Source organism: Rana temporaria, chromosome 9 (assembly GCF_905171775.1).
Source record: "Rana temporaria chromosome 9, aRanTem1.1, whole genome shotgun sequence".
Classification (NCBI taxonomy): Eukaryota; Metazoa; Chordata; class Amphibia; order Anura; family Ranidae; genus Rana; species Rana temporaria.
Genome location: NC_053497.1, coordinates 4060742 through 4080169, shown reverse-complemented (window position 1 = coordinate 4080169; position 19428 = coordinate 4060742). Strand labels below are relative to the sequence as shown.

The window sequence follows — 19428 nt, the reverse complement described above, 5'->3', positions numbered from 1 at the left end:
CCCTACATTGGTGGCCATTGGAGAAGTGACCCCTTATATTGGTGAAGTGACCCCTTATGTTGGTGGTGAAGTGATCCCCTACATTGGTGGCCATTGGAGAAGTGACCCCTTACTGCCCACTTACATTCCTTCCACAGACCCCTGGTTGAGAAAGAGGGCTGTAGAGTGTCACTGGAGGGACAGCTCTGACTCTGCTGACATCAAATCCAAGATGGCGCTACCTGGCAGCAGTCTCAGGGATTTTGGATGTAAAATAATATCTATTAAATGCACATTTACTCTTATAGGATTGTTGTTGACACAAAAAGTCCCTTCAAAGCACCGTCTGCTGTCATGTTACCTGTTCTGAACTAAGAAGCAAGCATCCGTAATATGAAGCCATTGTCAGGGGGTAGGGTGTAGATCAGGGGGAGGCAACCTCGGCCATCCAGCTGTGGTGAAACTACAAGTCCCATGAGACATTGCAAGCCCCCGAATCACAGTCATGACTCCTAGAGGCAGAGGCATGATGGGATTTGTAGTTTCACCACAGCTGGAGGGCCGAGGTTGCCTCCCCCTGGTGTAGATGAATGTACAGGACCCGATGACTCTCAGCCCTTATTGCAGAGTTTGCCCTCATCTGTCATTCCTCTGAATTGCAGCACCAGCTATACGTGTCTTCAGATGCCGGAGTGACCCAGATTTCCCTCCACCGATGCCCGGTCTATGGAGACTCCTGTGCGGACTGCTGTCTCTCCAGAGATCCGTATTGTGCATGGGATGGAAAGGCCTGTGCCCGCTACACTCCGTCACCCATGAGGTAGGTGTGAGATGGAAGTGGGGGCATCTTGGCCTGTGATACATTTGCCTATATGTCTCAGTGTACTGCTCCCTGCTAGCCATGTCTGTAGAGGTAGAAAGGAATTTCATGTGTGATTCATTCCTCTGACCGGTTATTGACGTGCTAATGTCCCCTCACTATTCTAAAGGTTAATTGATCTATTGTGTTGTGTGAAGAAGATCTGTGTTTACCCTTAAAAGATGTGTATTGTATCATCAGGCTAAATGATTAGAGAAGTAGTATGTTAATTATTCTGATTGCTTCAGTGTAGTAATTAACTCCAGTGATGTCTTTATCTAAAGAAACGTGTCTGCATGGTCAGCTCCGACTTGTCTCCTATAATCTGTATGGGAAACCCCACTGTGTGAGGGGGGCGTTCCTAACAGGCTGTAACCACATATAAGCTGAGTTTTTGTGTCAATAAAGTGTCTTGGTTCCAGCATCCAGTCTTGACTCATGTGTGGGGAATCCTGTGATGTTCTTGTATGGAGAGGAGGGAATGCTTGGCGGGGATATCATACTGATACCGTCACAAATTGGTTGGCAGTAGCGGGATCTTCCCTTCTACTCTCCTTCACACCCGGATTCCAAGCAGACACTGGAAGAACTACTGGAAGGATTGCTAGCAACAAAACCAAGCGGGTCATCATAGCGGAATCAATGGAGATAGACCAGGAGGACGGGATTGCAGCAACGCCAGCAGTACAAGAGATGGAGACACCAGTGATTCAGGAGGAGGAATCCCCAGCCAACAAGCTAATGAGAGAGAAGCTAGCGTGGTTCGGCCCGAACCCAACGGCAGATGTGGTGCTGAAAGTGATGGACCTGTTAGCGGAGGAGGCTAAACAAATAAGAGACGCAGAACTACAGAAGGCTAAACAAATAAGAGACGCAGAGCTACAGAAGGATAAACAAATAAGGGACGCAGAACTACAGTTAAAACTGGCAGCAGTCCAACAAGCAGCGGCACCTTCTCCGAACAGTGAGTACAGCACAGCAGACGCAAGGAAGATTCCGTTTAGCGCTTTTAAAGCTTTTGATGAAAAGGACTGTGAGATTGATAACTTCCTGGCGGATTTTGAGCGACAATGTAACCTGCACCGAATAGCTAGAGGAGACTGGGTTGCAATATTGTCAGGCAAACTGTCAGGCAAAGCTTCTGATGCTTTCCGGACCGTGCCAGATCAGGATATCCATAGCTACGCCCGGGTTAAAGAAGTGCTCCTGGCTCGTTATGCAGTAACCCCAGAGTCCCACCGACAGAAGTTCAGGGACTCACGCAAAACCACGAAAGACTCTTACGCAGAATGGGCATGCCAGCTGTCCCTGTCGGCCTCTAACTGGGTTAACAGCAGCCAGGCCACCACCGCAGAGGACATTTTGCAACTAATGCTCCTGGAGCAATTTTACAATCACATCCAGACGGATGTCAAAGATTGGGTGAGAGATCGCAGGCCCATGACTCTACCAGAGGCCGCGAAGTTGGCGGATGAATATGCGGATACTCGCAAGACAAACCAGGTCACACCACGGGTACAACCTCCACAACCAATGGCGCCCTCACACCCACCAGCCGCTAGATACCAACCTCCTAACAGACCGGTGACATCTAGCCCTCGCTATCCACGCCAGGAGGACAACGAACAACGCTGCTTCCGGTGCAAACAGTTGGGTCACTTCAAGCAGAATTGCCCCATGAATGACAACACCAGGTCAAATTGGTCTCAACCTGGGTACCGCCCACCAGCAGCAGCCCATTGTGTAGACTCGGCTTGGGATCCCCAGGAGCTGGGTCAGGAAGAACCATTGGGCACCCCTTACGAAGCCCTCATGGTACAATCTGCTATTACGGACAACAGGGAACACCATTGTCAGCTGGTCATGGGCTCCAGCCCTGAGCCGGAGGGGCCCTGGAGGGAGCTGGGCAGAAAGAGGCACCGCCGGCCACCCTTCAAGAAGAAGAGGTCCTGGAAGTCATATAACCAGCGGACCTGGGAGGAGAAGAAGCGACTGGAGGAGAGGGAGTCGCAGCGGGCGTCCCAGATGCGGGCCGAGATGTTCGCCAAGGGCCCACCGGTGGCCCCTTACACCACCACCCAGTTCCTGATGATGAAGGACCACGTGGAGAGCCTGCAGGACATGAGCAAGCAGGAGCTGATCCGTGAGTACATAGAGCTGGAGGAGTGCATAAGCACCTGAGGTCACAGCAGGCTGACCCCCCCAGGCTCCATGAACTGGAGATGGAGCTGGAGAAGCTCCAAGAGGAGAACCGGCGGCTGCGGAGGGAGCAGGGGGTGGCTGACCTTATGGGGCTCTGAGTCCCCTCTCTCCCCCCCCCCCCGGACTCTGAGCACCAGTGCTACAACAAATATAACTTTTCCTTTTTATGAATCTCCTGTGATTGTCACTTCAGAGCCATAACCTGCCCCCTCCCATAGCGGGACACCTAGACGGCGGCGCACAGACCCATTCGCTGTCTTCACACTGACTTCTGGTGACTTTGCAGATCGCACAAAGACTTGGGGACTGACCGGCGTGTGATCTGACGACCCGGTGACATACCTGAGTCTGAAGCAGTTGTCAAGGGAGGTCAGTCATGCCAAACGGAGTTAACCTCGGACTAAAAGCTCTGAACCCGTCAACCCTACTGGACCAGGGAAGGTCCAACCGGATTTGCCGGAGCAGGGAGCAAAAGGGGGGCCATTGTGATACATTTGCCTATATGTCTCAGTGTACTGCTCCCTGCTAGCCATGTCTGTAGAGGTAGAAAGGAATTTCATGTGTGATTCATTCCTCTGACCGGTTATTGACGTGCTAATGTCCCCTCACTATTCTAAAGGTTAATTGATCTATTGTGTTGTGTGAAGAAGATCTGTGTTTACCCTTAAAAGATGTGTATTGTATCATCAGGCTAAATGATTAGAGAAGTAGTATGTTAATTATTCTGATTGCTTCAGTGTAGTAATTAACTCCCCTGATGTCTTTATCTAAAGAAACGTGTCTGCATGGTCGGCTCCGACTTGTCTCCTATAATCTGTATGGGAAACCCCACTGTGTGAGGGGGGCGTTCCTAACAGGCTGTAACCACATATAAGCTGAGTTTTTGTGTCAATAAAGTGTCTTGGTTCCAGCATCCAGTCTTGACTCATGTGTGGATGATCCTGTGATGTTCTTGTATGGAGAGGAGGGAATGCTTGACGGGGATATCATACCGATACCGTCACATGGCCTACAGAGTTACCTTGGGGGCAAACATTTACTGAAATTCAAAGAACAATCTGCCAGTTCCCTTAGTTAGTTTGCTTTTTATTTGTTAGCAAAAAGTAGAACATGCCTCTAACTGGAACCCGTGTCTCCTACCTCCCCTCCATTACCTGTAATAGAAGAGGTATTATATTCCCCTCCCCGCTGTCCTGTGTCTTCTACCTCCTCTCCTTTCCCTGTAATAGAAGAGGTATTATACCCCCCCTCTCCAGTGTCCTGTGTCTCCTACCTCGCCTCCATTCTATGTAATAGAAGAGGTATTATACCCCCCTCTCCGGTGTCCTGTGTCTCCTACCTCCCCTCCATTCCCTGTAATAGAAGAGGTATTATACCCCCCTCCCCAGTGTCCTGTGTCTCCTACCTCCTCTACATTCCCTGTAATAGAAGAGGTATTATACTCCCCCTCTCCAGTGTCCTGTGTCTCCTACCTCCTCTCCATTCCCTGTAATAGAAGAGGTATTATACCCCTCCTCTCCTGCATCCCATGTCTCCTACCTCCACTCTATTCCCTGTAATAGAAGAGGTATTATACCCCCCTCTCCAGTGTACCGTGTCTCCTACCTCCCCTCCAAATGTGTATGCATGTGTGTATGTTCTGTGTCTCCTACCTCCCCTCTATTCCCTGTAATAGAAGAGGTATTATACTCCCCTCTCCCGTGTCTCCCACCTCCTCTCCATTCTCTGTAATAGAAGAGGTATTATACCCCCCTCTCCGCTGTCCTGTGTCTCCTACCTCCCCTCCATTCTCTGTAATAGAAGAGGTATTATACCCCCCTCTCCTGTGTCTCCTACCTCCCCTCCATTCTCTGTAATAGAAGAGGTATTATACTCCCCTTTCCGGTGTCTCCTACCTCCCCTCCATTCCCTGTAATAGAAGAGGTATTATACTCCCTCTCCGGTGTCCCGTGTCTCCTACCTCCCCTCTATTCCCTGTAATAGAAGAGGTATTATACCCCCTGTGACGGTATGATATCCCCGTCAACGTTCCCTTCTTCCCATAACGACAATCACCCCAATATTCCACGAGGAGGGATATCCCTGGAATCGCCCAGAAAGCCACACATGAGACAAGCTTACTGCTGGAACAAGACAGAGTTTTAATGGTAAGAAACCAGAGCTTATATGTGGTTACAACTGTTACAATGACAAATCTCCGCCCCCCCTCACACAGTGGGGGGTCTTCAATACAGCTCCTTTGAAATAAAGATATTTCTTTGAACTACTCAGTAGCTAGCCGGGTCGGCACCGCATATAGAGAGATAATTATCACAATGAAGCAATCAGCATAATTAACACAAGCCACTTATCTAATCACAGTAACCAGTAAACACAGGGCTAAAACAATTAACATTTGAAACAGGGCTAGCTGCAGAAGAGTAACTACAAGCAGGGAGGATTAACCTGAAGCATATAGGTAAAAAGTCCATCACAATGGCCCCCCTTCTTCTCCCTGCTCCGGCAAACCCGGTTGGACCTTCCCTGGTCCAGTAGGGTTGACGGGTTCAGAGCTTTTAGTCCGAGGTTAACTCCGTTTGGCATGACTGACCTCCCTTGACAACTGCTCCCGACTCAGGTATGCCACCGGGTCGTCAGATCACACGCCGGTCAGTCCCCAAGTCTTTGTGCGATCTGCAGAGTCACCAGAAGTCAGTGTGAAGATGGCGAATGGGTCTGTGCGCCGCCATCTAGGTGTCCCGCTATGGGAGGGGCAGGTTATGGCTCTGAAGTGACAATCACAGGAGATTCATAAAAAGAAAAAGTTATATTTGTTGAAGTGCTGTAGCACTGGTGCTCAGAGTCCGGGGGGGGGGGGGGGGAGAGGGGACTCAGAGCCCATAAGGTCAGCCACCCCCTGCTCCCTCCGCAGCCGCCGGTTCTCCTCTTTGAGCTTCTCCAGCTCCATCTCCAGTTCATGGAGCCTGGGGGGGTCAGCCCGCTGTGACCTCAGGTGGTTGTTCTCCTCCTCCATGCGGCTTATGCACTCCTCCAGCTCCATGTACTCACGGATCAGATCCTGCTTGCTCATGTCCTGCAGGCTCTCCACGTGGTCCTTCATCATCAGGAACTGGGTGGGGGTGTAAGGGGCCACCGGTGGGCCCTTGGCGAACATCTCGGCCCGCATCTGGGATGCCCGCTGTGACTCCCTCTCCTCCAGTCGCTTCTTCTCCTCCCAGGTCCGCTGGTTATATGACTTCCAGGACCTCTTCTTCTTGGAGGTTAGCTGGCGGTGCCTCTTTCTGCCCAGCTCCCTCCAAGGCCCCTCCGGCTCATGGCTGTCGCCCATGACCAGCTGACAATGGTGTTCCCTGTTGTCCGTAATAACAGATTGTACCATGAGGGCTTCGTAAGGGGTGCCCAATGGTTCTTCCTGACCCAGCTCCTGGGGATCCCAAGCCGAGTCTACACAATGGGCTGCTGCTGGTGGGCGGTACCCAGGTTGAGACCAATTTGACCTGGTGTTGTCATTCATGGGGCAATTCTGCTTGAAGTGACCCAACTGTTTGCACCGGAAGCAGCGTTGTTCGTTGTCCTCCTGGCGTGGGTAGCGAGGGCTATATGTCATCGGTCTGTTAGGCGGTTGGTATCTAGCGGCTGGTGGGTGTGAGGGCGCCGTTGGTTGTGGGGGTTGTACCCGTGGTGTGACCTGGTTTGTCTTGCGAGTATCCGCATATTCATCCGCCAACTTCGCGGCCTCTGGTAGAGTCATGGGCCTGCGATCTCTCACCCAATCCTTGACGTCCGTCTGGATGTGATTGTAAAATTGCTCCAGGAGCATTAGTTGCAAAATGTCCTCTGCGGTGGTGGCCTGGCTGCTGTTAACCCAGTTAGAGGCCGACAGGGACAGCTGGCATGCCCATTCTGCGTAAGAGTCTTTCGTGGTTTTGCGTGAGTCCCTGAACTTCTGTCGGTGGGACTCTGGGGTTACTGCATAGCGAGCCAGGAGCACTTCTTTAACCCGGGCGTAGCTATGGATATCCTGATCTGGCACGGTCCGGAACGCATCAGAAGCTTTGCCTGACAGTTTGCCTGACAATATTGCAACCCAGTCTCCTCTAGCTATTCGGTGCAGGTTACATTGTCGCTCAAAATCCGCCAGGAAGTTATCAATCTCACAGTCCTTTTCATCAAAAGCTTTAAAAGCGCTAAACGGAATCTTCCTTGCGTCTGCTGTGCTGTACTCACTGTTCGTAGAAGGTGTGGCTGCTTGTTGGACTGCTGCCAGTTTTAACTGTAGCTCTGCGTCCCTTATTTGTTTATCCTTCTGTAGTTCTGCGTCTCTTATTTCTTTATCCTTCTGTAGTTCTGCGTCCCTTATTTGTTTAGCCTTCTGTAGCTCTGCGTTTACTAACATGTCCATCACTTTCAGTACCACATCTGGCGTTGGGTTCGGGCCGAACCACGCTAGCTTCTCTCTCATTAGCTTGTTGGCTGGCGATTCCTCCTCCTGAATCACTGGTGTCTCCATCTCTTGTACTGCTGGCGTTGCTGCAATCCCGTCCTCCTGGTCTAGCTCCATTGATTCTGCTATGATGACCCGCTTGGTTTTGTTGCTAGCAATCCTTCCACGAACTTCCAGTAGTTCTTCCAGTGTCTGCTTGGAATCCGGGTGTAAAGGGGAATAGAAGGGAAAAATCCCACTGCTACCAACCAATTGTGACGGTATGATATCCCCGTCAACGTTCCCTTCTTCCCATAACGACAATCACCCCAATATTCCACGAGGAGGGATATCCCTGGAATCGCCCAGAAAGCCACACATGAGACAAGCTTACTGCTGGAACAAGACAGAGTTTTAATGGTAAGAAACCAGAGCTTATATGTGGTTACAACTGTTACAATGACAAATCTCCGCCCCCCCTCACACAGTGGGGGGTCTTCAATACAGCTCCTTTGAAATAAAGATATTTCTTTGAACTACTCAGTAGCTAGCCGGGTCGGCACCGCATATAGAGAGATAATTATCACAATGAAGCAATCAGCATAATTAACACAAGCCACTTATCTAATCACAGTAACCAGTAAACACAGGGCTAAAACAATTAACATTTGAAACAGGGCTAGCTGCAGAAGAGTAACTACAATTAACAGCCTTAAACAAGCAGGGAGGATTAACCTGAAGCATATAGGTAAAAAGTCCATCACACCCCCCTCTCCAGTGTCCTGTGTTTCCTACCTCCCCTCCATTCCCTGTAATAGAAGAGGTATTATACCTCCCTCTCCGGTGTCCCATGTCTCCTACCTCCTCTACATTCCCTGTAATAGAAGAGGTATTATACCTCCCTCTCCGGTGTCCCATGTCTCCTACCTCCTCTACATTCCCTGTAATAGAAGAGGTATTATACTCCCCTCTCCTGTGTCCCGTGTCTCCTACCTCCCCTCCAAATGTGTATGCATGCGAGATAGGGACCTTAGATTGTAAGCTCCTTGAGGGCAGGGACTGATGTGAAACGACTGTGGATTTTTCCTTCACTATATAAATACCTGTAATAAATTGACAGTTGTCGTTTAAAGTGATTATTTACAAGGTACATCTCCCTTATTCCATCTCTTCCTGTATTTACCCTTCTCTCCCATTGGTTGTTGTTTATTAGGAGGAGTCGGCGTCAGGATGTGAGACACGGGGACCCAATGAGGCAGTGCAGAGGGTACAACATGCAAGGTGAGGGCAGCGCGAAATGCGTAGGTTATCTTTTTCTCAGAATTGTCACTTTATTTCCCCTACATCCGCTACATTTCAGACTTTTCTTCCCTTGCAGTGGACAGAGGGGTCTCTGAGCACCTACAGATAGGAGTGGAAGGTGGAAGCGTCTTTCTTCAGTGCGATACCCATTCTCCGCTCGAGAGCGTCACTTGGTTACTGCAGAGAGAGGGCTCCCAGCATCGGAAGGAGGTCAGACTGGTAATGCATGAATTCTGAGATGGAAAGTGAGGGGGGGGGGAATCGGCAGTAGAAATCCAACAGAGGTTCTAACACCACCACTGCTGTTAACAAGTGTTGTCATAGACTTCTATGGAGGCTTGGGTTACCATAGACTTCTATGGAGGCTTTGGAAATGTATTGAAGCGCCAAGAAAGCCACTGTAAGGTCACTATTTTATTTAGTGACAGGAGCTTTGATTGGTATTCAGATTTTTTAAAAAAAAATTAATAGCAGAGTGTCCAATGGCATGCTTTGAAGCAAGTGTAAGCGGGCCCTAATTAGCTTTGTCCAATAAATCTAGGTTGGTCCTTAAAGTGGTACTCCAGGCATATTTAAAAAGGGGTGGGGAGGGGGATGCACTACGAGGGGAGGGGGGGGGGAGAGAGAGGGAGCAGTGAGGAAATGCGCTGCGAGGACGAAGGAAGGGAGGAATACGCTGCAAGTGAAGGGGGTGAGGATGCAGGGAGGGGGATGTGATGTAAGTGGGGGGGGGCAAGGATGCAGGGGGGGATGCGCTGTAAGCAGAAGGGGGGGGGGGGCGAGGATGCAGGGAGGGGGTGAGGATGCAGGGAGGGGGATGCACTGCGAGCGGAGGGGGTGAGGCGAGGATGCAGGGAGGGGGATGCACTGCGAGCGGAGGGGGGTGAGGCGAGGATGCAGGGAGGGGGATGCACTGCGAGCGGAGGGGGTGAGGCGAGGATGCAGGGAGGGGGATGCACTGCGAGCGGAGGGGGTGAGGCGAGGATGCAGGGAGGGGGATGTGCTGTATGCGGGGGGGGGGGGCGAGGATGCAAGAAGGGGATGTGATGTGAGCAGAGGGGGGAGGTGAGGATGCAGGGAAGGGATGTGCTACAGGGGGTTGAGGTGAGGTTGCAGGGAGGGGAGGCGCTGTGAGCGGAGGGGGGGGTGAGGATTCAGGGAGGGGATGCGCTGTGAGCAGAGGGGGGGTGAGGATGCAGGGAAGGGATGTGCTGCAGGGGGTTGGGGTGAGGTTGCAGGGAGGGGATGCTATGTTAGCGGATGAGGAAGAGGATGTGCTGTGAGTGGGGGGGCGAGGATACAGGGAGGGGATGTGCTGTGAATGGAGGGGGGGGTGAGGATAAAGGGAGGGGGTGCGATGTGAGCGGAGGGGGCGGGGAAGCAGGGAGGGCATGTGTTGAAAGTGGGGTGGGGTTAGGAGGCAGGGAAGACAGTGCCAGGGCAGTATTGCCAGCTCTCCTCCTTCTTCTCCTGGCACTCGGTGTAGATATTCAGGCTGCTCCACTGTCACTGGGCCCTTTGTAGTGAGAAGAGAAGTCTTGCTGGTGAATGGTGTTGACCCTTCAGGTGTAACATCCTCCCCTCTATGAATTATTATTGCACAGATTTTCTGGAAATGACGTTGTGGAGAGGAAATGATAATAAGAAATCTTTTGTCCCAGAGGCAGCAGCTGCCATTTCCAATGTCTGTTCTCCGGGATGATCGGGGGGGGGGGGGGGGGGATTCACAGACCACCAGCTGAGTTCTGACGTCACGGCTTTTCCTCCCATACATTGTATTCCCGGCACATTAGCGTAGAGTTCGGTGTGATGTGGGAATATTCTCGTCTCCAGAATATGGAGGTGACACATCGTAACTGGATTTATGAAGATATCCTAAAGTACGTTCCCCAGAGATGCCAATCCGACACGGACCTTCAGATCCATAGAGACTGTTTTTATTAAACCCCAATACTATACGCCCTTTAAGGCTTTGTGGTGACAGAGGAGTTACATGGGATTCCCAATCCTGTGATTGGCCTACTGACTGCTGATCATCAGTGACAGTGCGGTCAGAGTGCTTGGGGCGTGCAAAAAATAAAAGCAGCGTTACCCTCATGCATAGATACAGCAACACATGGTAACCAAGAGGGTGTGAGGTAGGTGGTAGGGTAGCAGGGGGGTATGATAACCAGGGGGTGTGAAGTGGGTGGTAGGGTAGTGGGGGGGGGGTATGATAACCAGGGGGTGTGAGGTGGGTGGTAGGGTAGTGGGGGCAGGGTAACCAGGGGATGGGTAGGAGACATGCATAATGTCATACCATTATTTATTTCCATGCTGCAGGGCCAAGTGTCCAACAACCATTTACCGACCAGTACCACCATACCTACTCCTACCACCACTGGCTTTACAGTACCACCATTTCCATACCTACTCCTACCAACACATTCCACCACCACTGACTTTACAGTACCACCATACCCACCACTGGCTTACCCGTATCACCATATCCACACCTACAACCATTGACTTTCCAGTACCACGATACCCGCTCCTACAACCATTGGCCTACCAGTACCACCATACCCACTCCTACCACCACCACCATTAGCTAACCAATATCACCATATCCACACCTACAACCATTAGCCTTTCAGTACCACCATACCCACTCCTACCACCATTGGCCTACCAGTACCACCACTGGCTTACCCATATCACCATATCCACACCTACAACCATTGTCTTTTCAGTACCACCATACCTAATCCGACCAACAGCCACCATACTCACTCCTACAGCCATTGGCCTACCAGTACCACCATACCCACTCCTACCACCATTGGCCTACCAGTACCACCATTGGCTTACCCATATCCACACCTACAACCATTGGCTTTTCAGTACCACCATTTCCATTCCTACCACGACCACACCTACAACCATTGGCTTTCCAGTACCACCATACCTGCTCCTAACAAACACATTCCACCACAGGCTTTCCAGTACCACCATACCCACTCCTACAACCATTGCCCTACCAGTTCCACCATACCCACTTCTACCAAGACCACTCCTACCAGTACCACCATTGGCTTACCCATATCACCATATCCACACCTACAACCATTGGCTTTTCAGTACCACCATTTCCATTCCTACCACGACCACACCTACAACCATTGGCTTTCCAGTACCACCATACCTGCTCCTACCAACACATTCCACCACTGGCTTTCCAGTACCACTATACCCACTCCTACAACCATTGGCCTACCACTACCACCGTACCCACTCCTACCAAGACCACACCTACAACGATTGGCCTATTAGTACCACCATTTCAATTGCTACCACCACTGGCTTACCCATATCACCATATCCACTCCTACCACCATTGACTTTCCAGTACCACTATACCTACTACTACCACCACTGGCTTTCCAGTACCACCATTTCCATTCCTACCACCACTGGCTTAGCCGTATCACCATATCTACCATACCATATCTAACCAGTACCACCATGAAAAATTGTGGATGGGACAAACAAATGTCCCTGGAAAGCAAATAGGGGTAGGGTCAACCACTGCATTTATTACAAATTAGCTGTATTGATGAAAAAGTACACAATACCGTTTAGGTTCATGCAAGGCAAAACTAGGCTCTATTCAGAACAGTGCTCCTCCCTGTACCCAACCATAGTAAATAAAAACATTCTGTACCACCATACCTATTCCTACCAAACACATTCCACCACCACCACTTCCATTCCTACCACCACTGGCTTACCCGTATCACCATATCCACTCCTACCAAGACCGACCACACCTACAACCATTGGCCTACCAGTACCACCCACTCCTACCACCACTGGCTTTCCAGTATCACCATACCTACTCCTACCAACACATTCCACCACACCCACTCTACCACCACTGTCTTACCAGTACCAATATTTCCATTCCTACCACCACTGGCTTACCCTTATCACCATATCCACTCCTACCAAGACCCACCACACCTTCAACCATTGGCCTACCAGTACCACCCACTCCTACCACCACTGGCTTTCCAGTATCACCATACCTACTCCTACCAACACATTGCACCATACCTACTCCTACCAACACATTCCACCACACCCACTCTACCAACACATTCCACCACACCCACTCTACCAACACATTCCACCACCACTGGCTTACCAGTACCAATATTTCCATTCCTACCATCACTGGCTTACCAGTACCACCACACCCCACTACCATTAGCCTGCCAATACCACCATATCTAGTAGGACAATCTCTGAAAAGTTATAAAGACTACTTGATGTGTTCGGCTGAGACAGCCTTCCCCTGGGACAATGATGCAAGATGCACAAAAAGATGACAGAGGGTCCAGAAAGTGCATTAGGGAATTTAGAATTTCACAATCATGTTTCCCAACAGGGGCTAAATTAGATAGAACTGTAAAGTGTAATTTACAGCTATTCATTAATTTAATGTTTACTTAATAGGTACGACTCCAGGCCATGGAGGGTGGGGCAATTCTCCGCTCGGTCCAGACGAACGATGCCGGTTTGTACACGTGTTTGGGGACAGAAAATGGATTCCGAAGGTCACGTGGAAAAATCAGATTAACAGTTTTACCCCGCGAACTGCTGGAAAAACTGACGTCTTCTCCAACCCTGCTCCCACCAACAGCTCAGTGCCCGCCTGCACGCCGCCAGAAGACACGAACTCAAACAGACCGGAACTGAGGCGGTTATAACATGGACCTTGTGGCAAAGGGGGCTGTCCAACCACAGTTCCAAGACCCACTTCAACACAAGAGACTCCAATCACTGGGAGACTGTATGGGAGGATCCTACACAACTCACTACCAGACCTCCAAAATGTAAAAGCCCTCCCCAACCTCTTGACCCCAGAAGCCGTTGAGGGAGGAGCCTTAACACTACCCCAAATTCTTACCCACAAATGCTTGGGTGCTTTACCAACTCGCTACCAGACACCCTCACCCAGTTGAGGTTGTGGAAGTGGCCTTCAAAACACCACCAGATATCCTAATCCAGGGGCCATTATGGGAGGAGCCTTTACAACTCACTACCCAACATCCTGACCCAGAAGCCATTGTGTGAGGAAGTTTAATGCCTCACTACCCAACATCCTGACCCAGAAGCCGTTGTGTGGGGAAGCTCAACGCCTCACTACCCAACATCCTGACCCAGAAGCCGTTGTGTGGGGAAGCTCAACGCCTCACTACTCAACATCCTGACCCAGAAGCCATTGTGTGGGGAAGCTCAACGCCTCACTACCCAACATCCTGACCCAGAAGCCGTTGTGTGGGGGAAGCTCAACGCCTCACTACCCAACATCCTGACCCAGAAGCCGTTGTGTGGGGAAGCTCAACGCCTCACTACTCAACATCCTGACCCAGAAGCCGTTGTGTGGGGGAAGCTCAACGCCTCACTACCCAACATCCTGACCCACAGAGGTTTGTGGAAGAGGCTTTAATAATTGACCCTTAAAACAGCCTGACCAAGGCAAGATTGGGGTCTTCACAAGACCCCCAGATATCCTCACCCAAACATAATCGTGGGAAAAGCCTACCAAAACCAGTTAGCAGGCATCCTTAACCAGAAGTGGTTGTGCCAAGAACCTACAACTAAACCACTAACCGACCTGACCCAAAAGTGGTTGTAGGAGGAACCTAGAACAAGTATCCGACATCTTGGACCCCCACCCAAAAAAAATGGTTGAGTTGTAGCAGGTGAAAAGATGTTTAGCATTAGTAAGACATTCCAGAACGATCCATTGTATAGAGAACTCTGTGTATGTAGCGAGAGTGATGCCGTGTGAATTCTCTATTTATCACAAACACTGGATGCCCGATTTTTATGTTACAGCCTATGAGCAGAAGCCTTTGTGTATCGTCTATATATTTGCTCCGTGTCTCCATTCTGTGCACATCGTAGCTTCCCGTCCACCAACAGAACTGCACAGTACCGAGCACATCGACCTGGACTGAGACTCAATCGATGGCGCTGGCACACACACCTACCTTTTCTAGGAAGGTCAAATCTGCAAATTTTTTGTGTTTCTTGATGTAATTCCTATTTGTTCCATGTTTTAGGTCATGATTTTATGTATATATTGTATAATAGTTCTGCTTCATGCTGCACAGTTTTTTTTTTTGTTAAACAAATTAAAATTGAACTTTATTCAGGCTGACAAAAGTGATGTGGTCCACAGGGAGACTGGGATGTCCAGCAAGGTGTGGCGCTTTCTTCCGCCCACGTCGTTCATTCACAGAGTTGTGTAAATTAATGAATAAACTACCGGATGTAGTTCTCAATGATCAGAGGTAAACCTGGAGCCTAGCATTGCACCCGCCATCTGATACCCAAATTTGACATTCCTTACAGGCTGCAGTGTAAAAAAATAAATAAATGCATTTTTTTTTTTTACCTGCATCATGACTACGCCCCATTGCATAAAAAGACATGGATGAGCGCATGGGCATTCGCTCCATATGGGAAGGGAGGGCAAATGACTCCCCCTGGAAAATCAAGGTGTTGAAGAGTCTCGCGGCTGCGGGCTGTCTGAGCAGTCCTGGGCCGGATGTCACACAGGCACAGCGAGCAGAGTGAAGCTGCCTCACCTCCTGTGTTTATGTGTACACAGGGGAGGGAACCTGCTGCCTTTGCCGTGCTGATCTGAAGTACTGAATGGGATGGGGGGAGGGGGGTCTGCCTGTGCTAAGGCAGGGGTTTGTGCTGAATGGGGGGTCTATCTGTGCTGAAGGGGGGTCTGTGCTGAATGGAGGGGGTCTGTGTGGAATGGAGGGGGTCTGTGCTGAATGGAGGGGTCTGTGCTGAAGGAGGGTCCATCTGTGCTTAATGGAGGGGTCTGTGTGGAATGGAGGGGTCTGTGCTGAAGGAGGGTCCATCTGTACTGAATGGTGGGTCTGTACATTCTCAAGGCCATATTTATATGGGCTTTGAGTGAAGCTGAATTATCTCAAGAGCTATTTCACACTGCCAGCTGGCTGCGTTCTCAGTAAAGCGCAGCTAAAAAGCGGTATTTTACCATTGTTTTAGCTGCGCTATTCAGCCGTTAGCGAGGCACTTTTAACCCCTGCTAGCGTTTGAAGAAAGGGTATCACCACTGTATCGCCGCCCCCCCCCCCCCCAAAAAAAAATTGGCGGATGAGCGGGTTTGGGGTGGAGGAACTTGACTGGCCTGCACCTCAACCCAATAGAACACCTTTGGGATGAATTAGAGTGAAGACTGTGAGCCAGGCCTTCTCGTTCATCAGTGCCTGACCTCACAAATGTTCTTCTGGAAGAATGGTCAAACCTTCCCATAGACACCCTCCTACACCTTGTGAACGGCCTTCCCAGAAGAGTTGAAGCTGTTGTCAATGGGATCCATGGAAGGAATAGTGCCCCTAGTCGATAGTGTCAGTGTGGGTAAATGGTGCCCCTTCGATTGAGTGGGAGGAATAGTGTCCCCATCAGTGGGGGGAATAGGGCCCCAATTGTTAAATAAAGACAAGCCAAGAACCACATCCGGCCCCTGGGCAACAGTTTGAAGACCACTGCTCTAGAGGTTGCTAGGGGTTCATTGAGGAAGGAGCCATTTTTTATATTCAAACAAGTAACCACCGACCCCAAATATCTTTTTATCCATACAGGGGGATTCTTCCCAATGACCAGCTATAGATAAAGTAGTTCTTAGCAGGGGTTCCCTCTGACCAAAGAAGTTGTTTTGAGGGCTCATTCGTGTCAAAAAGGTTGAGACAGGCTGGTCTACAGCTAAACAAAGACTGTTCCACCTCCACAGGCTTCACCACTCCCTTAGGCACTGGTGCTTCAGTCTTGGGGTAGTCATCATTAACCCCTTGCTTCATGTTCCTTCACATTTTTTTCCTACATTTCTAATTCACCAGCCAAAAGATCTTCCTCTGTGGGGCTCATTGGAACAGATTCTGGTGGCCATGTCTGTATCATAGGAGTTCATGTACATGGCTCCCTCCTCGGGTCACATTGGTTCCCCCAAGCCAGGCATGTGCTCACGGAGTCTGAAGACACTTTCCCGGCACGGAAAAAGGACAATTACGGTATTTGATACAAATTTCCAATTTTCCTGGTACCAATATGGCCGCAAACTATCACATGTAAAAAAAATTACGGCATTTCATACAATTTACATTTTTCTTATTGACACTAAAACTAAAGCCAACCTGGTCTGGTGACTTCATTCCATGACGGCCTCAGGGGTGGTGCCGGAACTCTGTACTGGGTCAGTTCACCAGGATGAGGTTGTGGGGGACGGGGGGGCAGGTTCTTTTATACCTTATGTTGGATTACCAATTTGAGTAGGCATGGTAGATTACGGCATTAGGTCACTTTTTAATGCAAGGTCTGTTTAAAATGATGCCTCTATGGCTACCATATTTACACACATTCCCACAACCTGTACATTCAAATGGAATATCATCCTCGCCCTTTGTTCTCATGCCAGTATTGGCACCAAGCCCATCACGATATACTTTTTTTTTTTTTTTTTTTTTGAGGGATTGCTGGGAGTAGGGAAATGGAAGTACATTATCGCCACCTGCTGGAGACTTCATATCACTGCAGTCACAGTTTTACTTACAGTAATAGCAAAGTACGAGCAGGGTGAAGGTGCATATACCTAAGGAGAGACATAGCTTGAATTTCACAAAGACATATGTCAATAGGGTCTGTAATCTACCGAATAGAAATAAATGGGCTTAAACCCATCAGATTATTTCCCATTGTGGGGCTTTTCCTTCACTTCCTGTCCCCGCGAGGCAACAGGAAGTGAGAATTTTTCTCAGAGAGTTGGCACTGAACCTGGAAGATTTGCCCTCACCTTCGGTTCTGATAAGGATTAGGATTTCTGTACTCACCATCAAATCCTTTTGTTGAAGTCCATTGAGGGACACAAGAAGCCCTAAAACCTGTGTGTTATACCGTCTTCGACAGAATGATTGGACACTAGCAAACCAAAAATAAAATAGGCCCAGGAGAACTCCTCCTACTACCAGCATGCCTCTGTCTTGTGGAGCCAATTTTGGTCCCTTTCTCAGGAGTTCATTGAAAGACACAGCCAGGTCACTTGTCAGTTCAGAGGAAAGCAGGACTTCCAATCAACATCTGGGAGCTCCGGGCAGTCCGGCTCTCCCATTAAACGTTCTTGATGGTTGCCTGAACCGAGTTGCAGAATACCACAGCTATGATTTACATCAATCACCGAGGCGGCACCAAAAACTTGGCTGTGGCTCTAGGTGGAGTCGTCTCAGGTTCTCGATTAGGTGGAAACTTCATTCCCCAGCTATATCTGCAGTCCACATTTTGGCGAGTGTACAAATGGCAACTGGATTATCCTCAACCATCAGTCTCGATCAGGGGGAATAGTCTTTTTTGTCAAAAGCCAGAAGTGGAACTTTGTGTCCAGACTCAAATCGGATGTTGAGGAGAAGTCTGGTTTCCTCCAGAATATTGATGGGAAGTCTGGTTTCCTTCATTAAACAAGGTACACCAGAATGTTAATGGGAAGTCTGGTTTCATTCAGGAGGTTCTCCAGAACGTTAATGGGAAGTCGGGTTTCCTCCAGGAAGATACTCCAGAATGTTGATGGGAAGTCTGGTTTCATTCGGAAGGTTCTCCAGAACGTTAATGGGAAGTCTGGTTTCCTCCATAAAAAAGGTACACCGTTGAGGGGGAAGTCTGGTTTCCTTTGGAAGGTACTCCACAATGTTGATGGGAAGTCTGGTTTCCTTTCGAAGGTTCTCCAGAACGTTGATGGGAAATCTGGTTTCCTCCAGGAGGGTACTCCTGGCCGTTGAGGGGGAAGCCTGATTTCCTCCAGGAGGGTACTCCTGGCCGTTGAGGGGGAAGTCTGGTTTCCTCCAGGAGGGTACTCCTGGCCATTGAGGGGGAAGTCTGGTTTCCTTTGGAAGGTACTCCACAATGTTGATGGGAAGTCTGGTTTCCTTTCGAAGGTTCTCCAGAACGTTGATGGGAAATCTGGTTTCCTCCAGGAGGGTACTCCTGGCCGTTGATGGGGAAGCCTGGTTTCCTTTGGAAGGTACTCCACAATGGTGATGGGAAGTCTGGTTTCCTTCAGAAGGTTCCAGAATGTTGATGGGAAGTCTGGTTTCCTCCATAAAAAAGGTACACCAGAATGTTGATGAGAGGTCTGGCTTCCTCCAGGAGTTTGATGGAGAGTCTGGTTTCCTTCATAAGGAACTCCAGGATGTTGATGGGAAGTTTGGTTTCCTTTCCAAGGTTCTCCAGAACGTTGAGGGGAAATCTGGTTTCCTCCAGGAGGGTACTCCTGGCCGTTGAGGGGAGGTCTGGTTTTCTTTGGAAGGTACACCACAATGTTGATAGGAATTCTGTCTCTCTCTGGAGTCCATGTCCCGTGAACTGACAAGTGACCCATCCGTCATGAAGATCTGGTTGTGTTGTTTAATGAACGCGATAGTATTTATAGCTACAGCAGTATTTTTAATAAACAAAATGCAAAGAGTACAGCTGCTAGACTAATATTATACCTGAGGATCTGCCGTACAAGAACCTCTCTGCTTCATTCCCTGGATTGGCGTTTCCTCCACCATTCCTGCTGCTTGTCTTGAATATTCCTTCAGTT

At 49.6% G+C, this 19428-nt stretch overlaps 1 protein-coding gene across 5 annotated transcripts in view; it reads left to right on the top strand.

Annotated features, from left to right (window-relative positions):
* LOC120913030 (semaphorin-3F-like) overlaps nt 1-13873 on the top strand; it is a 185424-nt gene extending 171551 nt beyond the window's left edge. For 4 of the 5 annotated variants that reach the window (XM_040322700.1, XM_040322702.1, XM_040322699.1 and 1 more), the window contains exons 15-18: nt 642-799; nt 8677-8744; nt 8842-8984; nt 13263-13873. In XM_040322700.1, the coding sequence (XP_040178634.1) occupies nt 642-799; nt 8677-8744; nt 8842-8984; nt 13263-13505 (612 nt within the window). In that variant the 3' untranslated portion in view covers nt 13506-13873. The remainder of the gene's footprint in view (nt 1-641; nt 800-8676; nt 8745-8841; nt 8985-13262) is intronic. The other variant, XM_040322703.1, reaches the window with a different exon arrangement.
* The last annotated feature ends 5555 nt before the right edge of the window (nt 13874-19428 follow it).